The sequence below is a fragment of the Hemiscyllium ocellatum genome, chromosome 24, assembly GCF_020745735.1.
Source record: "Hemiscyllium ocellatum isolate sHemOce1 chromosome 24, sHemOce1.pat.X.cur, whole genome shotgun sequence".
Classification (NCBI taxonomy): Eukaryota; Metazoa; Chordata; class Chondrichthyes; order Orectolobiformes; family Hemiscylliidae; genus Hemiscyllium; species Hemiscyllium ocellatum.
This window is the reverse complement of record NC_083424.1, coordinates 546,701-562,106: the sequence shown is the minus strand read 5'-3', so window position 1 is coordinate 562,106 and position 15,406 is coordinate 546,701. Positions and strand designations below refer to the sequence as shown.

The 15,406-nt window shown below is 48.0% G+C and overlaps 1 protein-coding gene across 8 annotated transcripts in view; it reads right to left on the bottom strand.

The window, feature by feature from the left end:
* Positions 1-9,634: 9,634 nt before the first annotated feature.
* ncor2 (nuclear receptor corepressor 2) overlaps positions 9,635-15,406 on the bottom strand; it is a 246,500-nt gene continuing 240,728 nt past the window's right edge. For all 8 annotated transcript variants that reach the window (XM_060843298.1, XM_060843304.1, XM_060843302.1 and 5 more), the window contains 3 exons: positions 13,316-13,534; positions 12,369-12,536; positions 9,635-10,031 (listed from right to left, as the gene is read on the bottom strand). In XM_060843298.1, coding sequence (XP_060699281.1) covers positions 9,862-10,031; positions 12,369-12,536; positions 13,316-13,534 — 557 coding nt within the window. In that variant the 3' untranslated portion in view covers positions 9,635-9,861. The remainder of the gene's footprint in view (positions 10,032-12,368; positions 12,537-13,315; positions 13,535-15,406) is intronic.

The following is a 15,406-nucleotide window of genomic DNA, read 5'->3' as shown; positions in this document are numbered from 1 at the left end:
GCTGGGATAATTACTTCTGCAGTTCAATAATCGGTCTGTATGTGGTTTCCTGTAGTCGTTGGTTTGAAGTTCTCTATTAACTATTTGTTCTACTGTGACATCTAAGAATGGCAGTTTGTTGTCTTTCTCCTCCTCTTTTGTGAGTGTCATGCCAGTAAGAATATTGTTGATGATATTGTAGATTTCCTCTAATTTGTTCCGATTTGTAATCACGAAGATGTCATCCACGTAGCGGACCCAAAGTTTGGTTGGATAGTTGTTTGTTCGAGTCTCTGCATTACTGCTTCTGCTAGGAACCCTGACATTGGCGAACCCCTGGGTGTTCTGTCGATATGTTTCTTGGTCTTGTTATTGAATGTGAAGTGGGTGGGGAGACACAGGTCTACCAGCTTGAGGATGTTGTCTTTGCTGAAGAAGTTGGTGCTGTCTGGTGTTTGTGTCCTTGGTTTCTCTCGTCGTGGAGTCAGTGTTTGTTTGGTCAGGTTGATGTTGATGGATGTGAACAGGGCTGTTACATCAAAGGAGACCATTATTTCGTCCTCTTCTATCTTGTTCATTTTGCTTTTTAATATTTCATTTTAATTTTCAGTGGGTTTCATGTTGAATTGGAAGGGTTCAAACTTCCCAGAAAGGGTTTTGTTACTTTTACTTGCTCTTTATTCCCAAAATATCTGTCTAGATTTTGCTGCTGCTTCTCAGCACCAGGATTCCATGGAAGGTTGTCCCCAGTCTGTGGGCAAGTCAGACTGACCACCCCAAGGACTGAGGTAGAAATTGCAAGAATGTCTATCACTGGATCTTCAGCTGTTCCGCTGGGAGTTTAAGGTCAGCCATGTTGCTGACCTGTAGGTTTGGAGTCAGGCAGATTGGGGAATGGACACCTCATCCAGGAAGAGCTGATCTGGAATAGTTAAACTCAGTGTTGATTCAGAATAGCTGCAATGGGCCCAGTTTAAAGATTAGGTGGAGAATGAAAATGCGAGTGACTGGAAGCTTGGGGTCATGTTTGTGGAGTGAATGGGGTCATCTGTAACATTGCCACCTAATCAGTATTTAGGTCCGCATAGTGTCCAGTCTGCACGTGCTGTGAACTCAGTGTAATATAAGACATTGAGAGAAATATACAAATGTTTCACCTGAAAGAAGCGTAGGGAGCTCAGACAGTATTATAGGTGAGTTAAAATGGTAGGTTTTTCATCTCCTGAGCTGCTATGGAAAGGTGCCTTGAGAATGGGGTAGGTTTAATGGTGATTAAAGAGTGAACCAGGTGCCTGGGAACAAACAGTCCTTTGGAGATGCTGTAAGGCATGCAGAGGGAAAGATATGTTTGGGTATCACATTAGGGACAATGGAAATGGCAGAGTATGATGTGTTGAATACAGAGGTTATTGGAGGGGAAGACCCTGTTCAGATTCTGAGAGGGTGGAGAAAGAATAAGAGCTGAAATGAGAGAAATGAACTCAGCAAGGGACATGTTCTCATGTCGACAGCACTAAGATGTAAAAACTGTTGTTGATGGAATATTTCAGAACCCTTTCTTTTCCAGAGATAATATTATTGAAAGTTTAAATCAGAAAATCACAGCTCTTAAAACTAATCCATGTGGAAAAACCCAGGTTGGCTAATTCTGACCCTGGACATTATTCAAAGCAGCTCAGAAAAATTAACAAAACATCTCTGTTCTCTCTCATTCTCACTCCCTGTGTTTCTCAAAGTTCCTGGTCTTTGTTTCAGAACATACCCCACTGTCTCTTTCTCTCTCACTCACTCACTTTGTGTCTCTTTCTCATCAATCATGGATTGTTCTCTCCTAATAATTTCATTTCCAAAAAGAATATAAAAGGTGAATCTTCATACCCACATCCAGAGACTGTTTATTTTAAAATACTTCACCATTCATCTGGGGATTTTATTTTTAATTAGTCTCAATGATTTAATTTGGTGCCTAATAATTAAAGTTTGGTAAACACTGTGAAAAATTGAAGGTGAATACTTGTTGAAATGTTTGAGTGTAACTGGGAAGTTTGTAAAGACAGAGACACTGATGCTCAGGAAACTTTCAAAATAATGTCACACTGAGCATTCTGGAACTTGTGACTAAAGGCACTGGTCCCCTGATGCTCTGGGCAATGGTTAATGTTGTAGTTGATCAACATTGATCAATTTGTCTCGTCTTGAACTGGATCATTGGTCACATCAGTTTCTCGAAATGTAACTGGTTCCCCAGGAGTAGCACTGGCCTCTCTCACAAACACAGAGCTCAGTGTTTACTGACGTCAGCTCAAATGAACAGCAGCTGCTGCTGAATTCCCGGGGAATGGTTTCTTCCAACTCGCTCCAACTGGACTCTCCCAGCGTTTCCAGTAAATCACTGAGGAAGCTGCTGCCCAAACTACAGCCAGAGGTGAAGGTCATGTAACTCACAAACAGCTGGACAGCAGATAAACTGTGTGACCCCTCCTACACACTACCCCCCACCCCAATGGCAGTCTGACAGAGAATGAGTCAAAAGGCCCAACAGGCTGGCTCCTGATTAGTTCCCCTGTTTCCCATCCTTGTGATCCGGTTATATTTGGGAATCAGTGAAATACTGGCTGATTGTTTGCTGATTAGAGACCGTGCTCACTGGGAACTGGCACTACATTACAAAAAATGAAAGAACTGTACATTTTGGAAATCAGAAACAAAAACAGAAATGGTTGGAAAATCTCAGCAGGTCTGGCAACATCTGTGGAGAGAAATCAGAGTTAACATTTCAGGTTAAGTCACCCTTCCTTAGAACTGATATTAATTCGGGAAAAATGGCACATATGGTAATAATGGGATGGGGGAGAAAGGAATAAACGATAGGTGGAGGTGGAGCCCAGAGAGGCACTGGAACAGTCGGGCCGACAAAGGAATGGGTAAAGGTCAGCCTGGGAGAACCAATCACAGCTAATGGTATCCTCAGTGGCTGGCAATGGGCTGACAAGCAGCAGCCCCATGTGATGACAAGATGCTCTGCAGAAATCCACCAAAATCCTCAGACAGCACCTTCCAAACCAACGACCTCTACCATCTAGAAGTACAAGGGTAGTAGATACATGGGAACACCATCACCTTTAAGTTCCCCTTCAATCTGTTCACCTTCCCAATTTGGAAGTAAATCCCTGTCCCTTTACTGTCACTGGATCAAAGTCCTGGCATTCCCTCCCCAGTGGATTTGGGTTGCCCTCGACTGGGATTCATGTGGGCAAAACGTTCAAGAAAACAGCTCACCTTCTCCAGGATAATTAGGGAAGGACCCAGCCCAGCAAAACCCAAACTCCATGAAAGAATTTTAAAAAATCTACAACATATAAAATTAAAGAGGATTTTACTGCAGAGAATGAGGCTGTTAAATAATGGTTCGTTTTACATGTTTAACAGCACAGGCAATGCTTCCTTTAATTCTCTGTCCTTTCAGACTAACAGTTCACCAGAGGATGGAGTCAATATTCAGAACAGTTAACCATTAACTCAGTGCTAAATTATTGCATGAGATTTAAAGCCACAATCCCAACGATTCATGACCTTTGTATGAACTGTCATCAAGAGGACAGGCATTGATTGACTCTTTGCAATTACAAATTATGCCACGTTCAGAATTGGTTGGCTGACAGAAGGCAGAGAGTGATTGTAGACAGGAAATATTCTACCTGGAGGTCAGTGTTGAGTGGGCTCCCGCAGGGCTCTGTTCTGGGGCCTCTGCTCTTTGTAGTTTTTATAAATGACTTGGATGAGGAGGTTGAGGGGTGGATTAGTAAATTTGCAGATGACACAAAGGTTGGAGGTGTCGTCGATAGTATAGCTGGCTACTGCAGGCTGCAACGCGACATAGACAGGATGCAGAGCTGGGCTGAGAAACGGCAGATGGAGTTCAATCTGGATAAATGTGAAGTGATGCATTTTGGAAGGTCGAACGCAAATGCTGAATATAGGATTAAAGACAGGACGCTTGGCAGTGTGGAGGAACAGAGGGATCTGGGTGTGCAAGTACATAGATCCCTCAAAGTTGCCACCCAAGTGGATAGGGTTGTTAAAAAAGCATATGGCATTCTGGCTTTCATTAACAGGGGGATCGAGTTTAAGAGCTGCGAGGTTTTGCTGCAGCTCTACAAGTCCCTGGTGAGACCACACTTGGAATATTGTGTCCAGTTCTGGTCGCCCTACTATAGGAAAGATACAGAGGCTTTGGAGAGGGTGCAAAGAGGGTTTACCAGGATGCTGCCTGGACTGGAGGGCTTGCCTTATGAAGAAAAGTTGAATAAGCTCGGACTTTTCTCTCTGGAGAGAAGGAGAAAGAGAGGAGACCTGATCGAGGTGTACAAGGTAATGAGTGGAATAAGTAGAGTCAATAGACAGAGACCTTTCCCCAGGGCAGGATTGACTGGTACGAGAAGTCATTGTTTGAAGATATTAGGAGGAAGGTATAAAGGAGACGGCAGAGGTAGGTTCTTTACGCAGAGAGTTGTGAATGTATGGAATGTGTTGCCAGCTGTGGTGGTGGAAGCAGAGTCATTGGGGACATTTAAGCGACTGCTGGACATGCACATGGATAGCAGTGAGTTGAAGGGTGCGTAGGTTATTATATTTTCCATAAGGATTAAACCTCGGCACAATATCGTGGGCCAAAGGGTCTGTTCTGTGCTGTACTTTTCTATGTTCTATGTCTAAGTTCATCCAGTCTGGCTGCTAATTGGTTGGGATCAACCTGACCAAGCACCAATGGCAGAGTGATTAAAATCAGGGATGTTGAGGAGGCTATAATCTGGGGAAATCCTGGAGAATGTGGAGGCGATTAGGGATGGGGAGGGATGAGGCCAGGCAAGGATCTGAAAAGATTTTAAAATGAAGAGAGAGCCAGGGCAGGCCAATGATTACAGGGTCATGGGGCAAACATTCTCCCAGTTAACACCTTCACCATTTTATACATGAGGAACAAAGGGAAAGAGTAAGTTTACTCAAAGGCAAAGGTGGGAATTTGTGTGTGGACCTGGAGGAAGTGGGCGAGGTCCTTAACAAATACTTAACAAATATTCATCAAGGACATGGATGATGGGAAGATCAGGGAGGGGTATGTTGATATTCTGGGGCATTTCCATGTCATGATGGTGATGGTGTTGGATGCCTTGAAAAGAGTTAAGGTAGATAAGTCTCCGGAGATCTATCCGAGGAAACTGAGGGAGACAAGGGACGAGATTGCTGACGCTTTGACAAGGATTTTTGTACACTCTTCAACCACAGGCTAGGTCCCAAAGGACTGGAAAATAGCCAATGTTGTTCCTTTGTTTATCAGAGGCAACAGGGATAATCCAGGAAATTACAGGCTGGTGTATTATCATCATTAGTTGGTAAATTATCGGAGAAGACTCTTTTGGACAAGATTTACTTGCATCTGAAAAAGAATGGTCTTCTTAGGGACAATCAGCGAAGCTTTGTGTGGGTGAGGTTTTGTCTCAAAACTTTGATGAGTTTTTTGAGCAAGTGACAAAGATGATTGATGAGGGCATGGGCTCTACTAAAACATTTGACAAGTCCTTTGTGGTAGGCTGGTCCAAAAGATTAAATCACATGGGTAAGTTGGATACAAAATTGGCTTGGTCACCGAAAACAGAGTGTGGTTGTGGAAAGGTGTTTTTCTGACACGAATAATGTTTAACAATTTAAACAGAGACATGAAAAGACAAAGAATAGGGAGATACAGACCATGTGCAGGCAGATGGAATTTGTTTAGAACGGCAGTATGGTCAGTACAGACACCGAGGGGTGAAGGGCCTTTTCCTGTACGAAGTTAATCATTTTCCATGCAGTGTAAATTGTTGTTTGCTTTGAGATTTGATATTCTTGTGTCTGTGTCCGGACAAGTGCAGGATGAAACACTTCAGGAATATTTCCCTCTTTCAAGAGAATACAATCAGTGTATATTTCATCTCTTCTCAGAATTTACATCTCAAACGCCTGTTATCATTCTGGTGAATCGACTCTGCTGTGGTGCCTGAGACTTTTGTATTCAGCATAGCTCAGTGGAGCAGGTGACGTTCCTGGAGGTTGTTATTGTTATAACTTGATTATTTCCCCATCAATTCTCTCCACTTCCTTCAGCCCTGGAACTGTCCCTCTTCCCAATCTTTCTCAGTTTCCCATGTTGTCCTGGCTTCTCTAATGCCCCCAAAATGCACAACTTCAACATTTCCCAGTGTCACAGATTTGTTCAAAATTCAACAAATCTGTCGGAGTCTCTTCATAATTTGATGCTTCCATGGACTTTGGTTACAGTCGCCGTGGGGGGACAGGAAGGATGGAACAGGCTCCTGGTAAGACATACCCAACTCTCTGAGGGGGAATTACAGAGGGCATGAAGGAGCAGGGAAGGGAGCAAGAAAGGGGGAAACATGGGGAAAGGAGGGGAAATGGAAACAGGATTGAGAGGAGAGGACGAGGGCATGGAGAGGTGGAGAGGTTGATGGGGGAGGGAGAGAAGTCAGAGACTGGTCAGTGACCAATCACAGAGCACGAAGGCAGGAATTTGGAATTGGAGAGAATGAGTGTGGGAGGGAGCTGGGGAGAAGGTGGGAACTGAAAGGGGCAAGGATGACTGAAATAATGGACAAGGACGTACAGGGAGAAATACAACTCGTTATTGAATAATATCTGAGGCCACGACGAGGAATATATACTGAGGAAATTTTTTAAAAAGATGCCAATGAAATAAACACCTGATAAGGCCAATCCATCTGGAAATGGAATCAATACAATTATTAATGTTGGGACACTCAGAAACAATCTCCATCTTTAATTGCTGTTTATTTTGATGACTTATCTCGAACCAGTCAGGCACATGTGATTAGTTATAACTAACCAGGGCTTGGTGTAACTTCCCACAAATCCCAAACACTGCAGTACTACTAGTGTCCACAGGATGGCAGGCAAGAGCTAACAAAGGGATTAGAGACAATAAACCTGCAGGTGAGGGGAGACAGGCAGGAGGGAGGGGGACACAGCAAGGCAGGCAGCATCAGGAGGGAGGGGGACACAGCAAGGCAGGCAGCATCAGGAGGGAGAGGGACACAGCAAGGCAGGCAGCATCAGGAGGAAGGGGGACACAGCAAGGCAGGCAGCATCAGGAGGGAGAGGGACACAGCAAGGCAGGCAGTATCAGGAGGGGAGAGGGACACAGCAAGGCAGGCAGCATCAGGAGGGAGAGGGACACAGCAAGGCAGGCAGCATCAGGAGGGAGGGGGACACAGCAAGGCAGGCAGCATCAGGAGGGAGAGGGACACAGCAAGGCAGGCAGTATCAGGAGGGAGAGGGACACAGCAAGGCAGGCAGCATCAGGAGGGAGAGGGACACAGCAAGGCAGGCAGCATCAGGAGGGAGAGGGACACAGCAAGGCAGGCAGCATCAGGAGGAAGGGGGACACAGCAAGGCAGGCAGCATCAGGAGGGAGAGGGACACAGCAAGGCAGGCAGCATCAGGAGGAAGGGGGACACAGCAAGGCAGGCAGCATCAGGAGGGAGAGGGACACAGCAAGGCAGGCAGTATCAGGAGGAAGGGGGACACAGCAAGGCAGGCAGCATCAGGAGGGAGAGGGAACACAGCAAGGCAGGCAGCATCAGGAGGGAGAGGGAACACAGCAAGGCAGGCAGTATCAGGAGGGGAGAGGGACACAGCAAGGCAGGCAGCATCAGGAGGGAGGGGGAATACAGCAAGGCAGGCAGCATCAGGAGGGAGGGGGACACAGCAAGGCAGGCAGTATCAGGAGGGAGAGGGACACAGCAAGGCAGGCAGCATCAGGAGGGAGAGGGAACACAGCAAGGCAGGCAGCATCAGGAGGGAGAGGGACACAGCAAGGCAGGCAGCATCAGGAGGGAGAGGGAACACAGCAAGGCAGGCAGCATCAGGAGGGAGGGGGACACAGCAAGGCAGGCAGCATCAGGAGGGAGGGGAACACAGCAAGGCAGGCAGCATCAGGAGGGAGGGGAACACAGCAAGGCAGGCAGCATCAGGAGGGAGAGGGAACACAGCAAGGCAGGCAGTATCAGGAGGGGAGAGGGACACAGCAAGGCAGGCAGTATCAGGAGGGAGAGGGACACAGCAAGGCAGGCAGTATCAGGAGGGAGGGGGACACAGCAAAGCAGGCAGCATCAGGAGGGAGGGGGAATACAGCAAGGCAGGCAGCATCAGGAGGGAGAGGGACACAGCAAGGCAGGCAGCATCAGGAGGGAGAGGGACACAGCAAGGCAGGCAGTATCAGGAGGAAGGGGGATACAGCAAGGCAGGCAGCATCAGGAGGGAGGGGGACACAGCAAGGCAGGCAGTATCAGGAGGAAGGGGGATACAGCAAGGCAGGCAGCATCAGGAGGGAGGGGGAACACAGCAAGGCAGGCAGTATCAGGAGGGAAGGGGGACACAGCAAGGCAGGCAGCATCAGGAGGGAGAGGGACACAGCAAGGCAGGCAGTATCAGGAGGAAGGGGGATACAGCAAGGCAGGCAGCATCAGGAGGGAGGGGGACACAGCAAGGCAGGCAGTATCAGGAGGAAGGGGGATACAGCAAGGCAGGCAGCATCAGGAGGGAGGGGGACACAGCAAGGCAGGCAGCATCAGGAGGGAGAGGGACACAGCAAGGCAGGCAGTATCAGGAGGAAGGGGGATACAGCAAGGCAGGCAGCATCAGGAGGGAGGGGGACACAGCAAGGCAGGCAGTATCAGGAGGAAGGGGGATACAGCAAGGCAGGCAGCATCAGGAGGGAGGGGGAACACAGCAAGGCAGGCAGTATCAGGAGGGAAGGGGGACACAGCAAGGCAGGCAGCATCAGGAGGGAGAGGGACACAGCAAGGCAGGCAGCATCAGGAGGGAGAGGGACACAGCAAGGCAGGCAGCATCAGGAGGGAGAGGGACACAGCAAGGCAGGCAGCATCAGGAGGGAGAGGGACACAGCAAGGCAGGCAGTATCAGGAGGGAGAGGGACACAGCAAGGCAGGCAGCATCAGGAGGGAGAGGGACACAGCAAGGCAGGCAGCATCAGGAGGGAGAGGGACACAGCAAGGCAGGCAGTATCAGGAGGGAGAGGGACACAGCAAGGCAGGCAGCATCAGGAGGGAGAGGGACACAGCAAGGCAGGCAGCATCAGGAGGTGCACGAGTCAACCTGCTCAGTGGCTTCATCAACAGGTCACAATGTGCCATGGCACCTACAAACACCTAGAAAGTCAGACAGACTGACCGCTCACCAACACAATGACCGCTGACCAATGCAGTGACCACTCCCTGAGACAGACTGACCACTGATCAACACAATGACCACTCCCCGAGACAGACTGCCTGCTGACCAATACAGTGACCACTCCCCGAGACAGACTGCCCGCTGACCAATACAGTGACCACTCCCCTAGACAGACAGCCTGCTGACCAATACAGTGACCACTCACTGAGACAGACTGCCCGCTGACCCATACAGTGACCATTTATTGGGATTGTCAACAATTGTGATTAGGAGCTGGGTGGACATTGGCTTGATTGAGTTTGGCGGAATCACCAGAAAAGAGAAACTGACTTTGAGAAACATCAAAATCACCAAGGGTTGTCTAAATTAATTTTTAATAAAGTCAGAGAAACAAAGTGATAGGTTAAAAGGCAACTTAAAATTACTAAATAAAAAAAATAAAAATAAACATTGCTTTGTGAAAAGGTGAAGTTAGAGAAGGATATTTATCGCAGCTTCCGGATGTACACCAGTAAATTGCCTTAAAATAGCGATGAATATGTGGTTTCATGCAGTCAGTGTTGAGGGAGAGGGTCTGTTTGAAGTCTCCATTATACAGCAGCAGGTCTCTGCGGTTTATTCGCTGTCAGACAGGGTTTCATACTGAGCAGACAGCAATGGCTCCCTCTCCCAGTGCTGCTGCTGCTGCAGCATTGGGACTAGCACAGAGCGTGGAGCCAATGATGTTGAGAGAAGGCCTGGTGGGAGTCTCGCTGTCAGAACGTTGTAGGGAAATGGAGCAGAACCTGCAAACAAAGAGAAAGGCTCAATCTCACATCGACCCAATCCCAAACTAAAATCCTCCCTCTCATTATAACATCGCACACTGTCAAGGGCACCTCGCTTTCCTACACAACATGTACATAACTAAATACAGTACAGAGAAGGTCTCAGTTTAACAATTCAACTGAGAGTCATCCACCTGACCCTCCGACAGTGCCCACTCCCTCAACACTGACCCTCCACAGTGCGGCACTCCCGCAGTACTGACCCTCTGACAGTACGGCACTCCCTCAGCGCTGACCCTCCACAGTGCGGCACTCCCTCAGCGCTGACCCTCTGACAGTGCGGCACTCCCTCAGCACTGACTCTTTGACAGTGCCCATTCCCTCAGCACTGACCCTCTGACAGTGCGGCACTCCCTCAGCGCTGACCCTCCGACAGTGCGGCACTCCCTCAGCACTGACTCTCCGACAGTGCCCATTCCCTCAGCACTGACCCTCCGACTGTGCGCCACTCTCTCAGCACTGACCCTCTGACAGCGCAGCACTCCCTCAGCACTGACCCTCCGACAGTACAGCACTCCCTCAGCACTGACCCTCCGACAGTACTGCACTCCCTCAGTAATGACCCTCCGACAGTGCAGCACTCCCTCAGCACTGACCCTCCGACAGCGCAGCAACTCCCTCAGCACTGACCCTCCGACAGTACAGCACTCCCTCAGCACTGACCCTCCGATAGCGCGGTGCTCCCTCAGTATTGACCCTCCGACAGTGCGGCACTCCCTCAGCACTGACCCTCCGATAGCGCGGTGCTCCCTCAGCACTGACCCTCCGACAGTACAGCACTCCCTCAGCACTGACCCTCCGACAGCGCAGCACTCCCTCAGCACGGACCCTCCGACAGCGCAGCACTCCCTCAGCACTGACCCTCCGACAGTGCAGCACTCCCTCAGCACGGACCCTCCGACAGCGCAGCACTCCCTCAGTACTGACCCTCCGATAGCGCGGTGCTCCCTCAGTATTGCAGAGGTATATAAACTTAGATTATTGGTTCTGGTGTGATCGGTTGACATGTGTTAGTTGGTGGGTTATGGTTTGTTTAAAGATCCACTTTCTGACCAATACGGAGAACCCATTTTTACTCTGAGTAGCCCCCCACCGATGTGACAGAATGGAAGTGGATCCCATGAGGACAGGGCCATTGCACTCTGACCTTATACTGCAACCAGAGGACTATGGGATTGATGGTAGAAGCCCCAGACTGACCTGCCCCTAACCTCCCAGCCATGGGGGCACTGGGGAACTTTATGGGGATGCCATTGGGTGAATAATTCTGGGACTACCTGAATGATCTGAGATATAATTTCACAACCCACCCCCACTCCTGATGCAATTTAAATTCAATCAAAAACCTCGAACACAAAGCTGATTTACACAGTGACCGTCAATGACCCATTGTCAGAAATCCCCACTGGGGTCACAAAGTCCTTTCGGGAAGGAACTCTGCCATCCTGACCCGGTCTGCCCTACATTTGAGGGCGGCACGGTGGCACAGTGGTTAGCACTGCTGCCTCACAGCGCCTGTAGACCCGGGTTCAATTCCTGACTCAGGCGACTGACTGTGTGGAGTTTGCACGTTCTCCCCGTGTCTGCGTGGGTTTCCTCCGGGTGCTCCGGTTTCCTCCCACAGTTACAAAGATGTGCAGGTCAGGTGAATTGGCCATGCTAAATTGCCCGTAGTGTTAGGTAAGGGGTAAATGTAGGGGTATGGGTGGGTTGCGCTTCGGCGGGTCGGTGTGGACTTGTTGGGCCGAAGGGCCTGTTTCCACACTGTAAGTCTAATCTAATCTAATGTGACTCCAGACCCACAGCAATGGAGGGGGCTCTTTCTTCTCCTCTGAAACAGCAGCACAAGCCACTCTCTGGGGGGTAATGAAGGACAGAGGGGGCAAGAAATAATGGTCCAGCCTCTGAATACCACAGACCGTAATAAAAACTCGTTGTTGTTTGATGTATTGTCCTGGGAATTCACCCACTCACCCTCGTTACATCAGACATACCCCACTCACCCTCGTTACATCAGAGATATCCCCCTCACCCATGTTACATCAGAGATATCCCACACACCCTCGTTACAGAGATGCCCCACCCACCCACATTACATCCCTGATAGTTGGATATTCCTGGTGAACTGTTTGCTCTGTTTCAGCTCCTCGTTGCTGGTTTATTGATTTGAAAACTGCGATGGTTTGTAAATGGCAAGTGTGAATGATGTTACTGAACTGGGTCAGTGGGTTCATCACAGATACACATCGGTTATCTGGGACAGTCTGCTTGTAATGAAAGCTGGTGTGTACATACCTGTGGATGATGGCCTGTTCTCCCACACTTGCTGTGTTAATGGACTCCGTCTGTGACAGTCTGAGTCTGAATGTGCTGACGTTGGTCTCTCACAATAGGCTGGACCAGGCACCGGGGACCTGGGCTTCCTGCCTTTGGACTGAACACCAAGCTTCAACTTGCCTCCACCTGAAATTCAAAAAGCAATGGAACTCAGCACCAAACAATTCAAATCCAAATCCAGATTAATACTGAGAATTCATTGCCACCATCTCGTGTATTCACAGGCTACTGTTCTGCACTGTACCCAGGGATATGACTCCAACATGTTTGTACTTTGTGTAGAACAAAGTGGGAAACATGTTAAAACCTTTCAGTCAAGTCCTTACATTGTGAGTAACCGAATCCATTTAATATCCTACAGTGTCCCTGGATCACAATCCTGGAATCCCCTCCCTAAGGGCATTGTGGGTTACCCCATGGCACATGGATTGCTGCGGTTCAACAAGACAGCTCACCCCCCACCTTCTCAAGGGGGCAACTAGGGATGGGGCAATAAACATTGACCCAGCCAACAACACCCACGTCCTGAGAATGAATAAAAGAAGTCTCTCGAGTTTAGCAAATTGTTTCAGTTTGTTTCTCCTGTGAATGTCTGCCTGTCAAAAGTCAATTCTAAAAACACAGACAGCAGGTTGCAGTTTTTCTAGCTGTTGGTAAAACTTTTGATATTACGGCAGAAAACAGCACTGAGCTGTAAACCCCTCCCAGAAAACAGGCTCAAACATTCCCAATTAGACAAATGACAGCAGCATCAAGCCTGTGTCTGAACCCTTTGTGATACTAACATTCCCGGGTTCCTAATCTACCAGATGTAGATTAATCTAGCGCCACATCCTTGTGCACTGTGGTGAGTGTGAACCACATAAACTGGTACAGCAGGGGGAAGGGGAAGAGGGGGTACAGACCTGTTGAGGGGACGCTCTGGTTGTCAGCACTTTGTCCTTGAGCCACAGTATTGGAGCTGGCACTGATTGTAAGAGGGTAAACACCAGCAGCACTGCCTGCTGGCCTCTCCCGGCCGTGGTCGTCGTACCTGCCCATTAAAGCCTTTCTAATAATATCCTCTAATCCCATGTTGTTTGTGGAATGATCTGTCACTGACTTGCTCTGGGAACATGCTGATCCTGGGAGAGAGAAGAGGATTAGATTAAACCAGAATCAAACAGAAAGTTGAGAGAAAATGAAACAAGATGGAGATACTCCGGAAGAAAGAATAAATTGTGAATATTGTGTCAGGAAGAATTCTTCACAACTAACTCTCAGCAAATCGCAATCAGCTAAAACAGGTCAAGTGATTTTTTTTAATCCATGCACATTTTAAACGGTGAACTTTAACCTCTGATTTAAAGTGTGATTAAATGTTCCAGATTTATGTTTAATCGCCCCTCAGTCATGCTCAGCAGATTCAGCTCTTTCTAATTGGCTGGAGCTGAGTGAAATTGACAAAAGGAGGCATTGCCTCTGCCGATGACAGATTCACTGAGCCTCCTCCAGCAATGACACCTTCCTCATTAATAAATTCAGCGTTACCAGCTCAGGCACCCCCCCAACCCCCCAGTTAAGACTCCAAAGCCCCTTACTTATTGTCCATTTCATCAGATTGAATCAATATCTTTGCTGGAGTGTTTTTAGTCAGTCATGGTTAGTAACAATTAGTAAAGGATATTCTTTATCCTAAACAGAGAGCTAAGGAGGGCCAGGAGGGGACATGAGAAGGCTTTGGCAGGAACAAGGAAAGCCCTAAAACTTTCTATCAGTATAGACAGAAGTGGGTACTGCAGATGCTGGAGATTAGAGTCAAGATTAGTGTGGTACTGGAAAGGCACAGCAGGTCAGGCAGCATCGAGGAGCAGGAAAATCAACATTTTGGGAAAAAGCCCTTCCTGATGAAGGGCTTTTGCCTGAAACATCGATTTCCTGCTCCTCAGATGCTTTCTATAGGTATGTCAGGAATGAAAGAATGACTAGACTAAGAACACAGCCAGTCAAGGGCAGTAGTGGGAAGATGTGTGTGGAGTCAGAGGAGATAGGAGAGGCGCTGAATTAACATTTTTTAAGTATTCATACAGGGAAAGGACAATGTTGTCGAGCAGAAAGCTGAGATACAGGCTATTAGACTAGACCAGATTGAGGTACATGAGGAGGAGGTATTAGCAATTCTGGAAATAGATAAGTCCCCTGGGCAGGATGAGATTTATCCTGGGATTCTCTGGGAAGCCAGAGAGTAGATTGTAGAGCTTTTGGTTTTGATCTTTCTGTCATCATTGTCTACAGGAATAGTGCCAGAAGACTGGAGGATAGCAAATGTTGTTCCCTTGTTCAAGAAGGGGAGTAGAGACAACCCTGGTAAGTATAGACCAGTGAGTCTTACTTCGGTTGTGGGCAAAGTGTTGGAAAAGGTTATAAGATGATTTATAATCATCTCGAAAGGAATAAGTTGATTAGGGATAGTCAGCACGTTTTTGTGAAGGGTAGGTCATGCCTCACAAACCTTTTTGAGTTCTTTAAGAAGGTGACCAAACAGATAGATGAGAGTAAAACGGTGGATGTGGTGTATATGGACCTCAGTAAGGTGTTCGATAAGGTTCCCCACGGTAGGCTATTGTACAAAATACAGAGGCACGGGATTGAGGGGGATTTAGCAGTTTGGATCAGAAGTTGGCTAGTTGTAAGAAGATAGAGGGTGGTGGTTGATGGGAAATGTTCATCCTGGAGTTCAGTTACTGGTGGTGTGCCACAAGGATCAATTCTGGTGCCAGTGTTGTTTGTCATTTTTATAAATGACCTGGATGTGGGGTCAGGAGAGTGGAGCTAGAAAAGCACAGCAGGTTAGGCAGCATCCGAGGAGCAGGAGAATTGACGTTTCGGGCATACGCCCTTCATCAGGCCGTCATTCCTGATAAACTGTGATATTAATTTTGAATTACATCTCCCCCTACAGTTTATTATTGGAAATAATAATTCCTTTCACACACTCAATTCTAAAATATGATAGT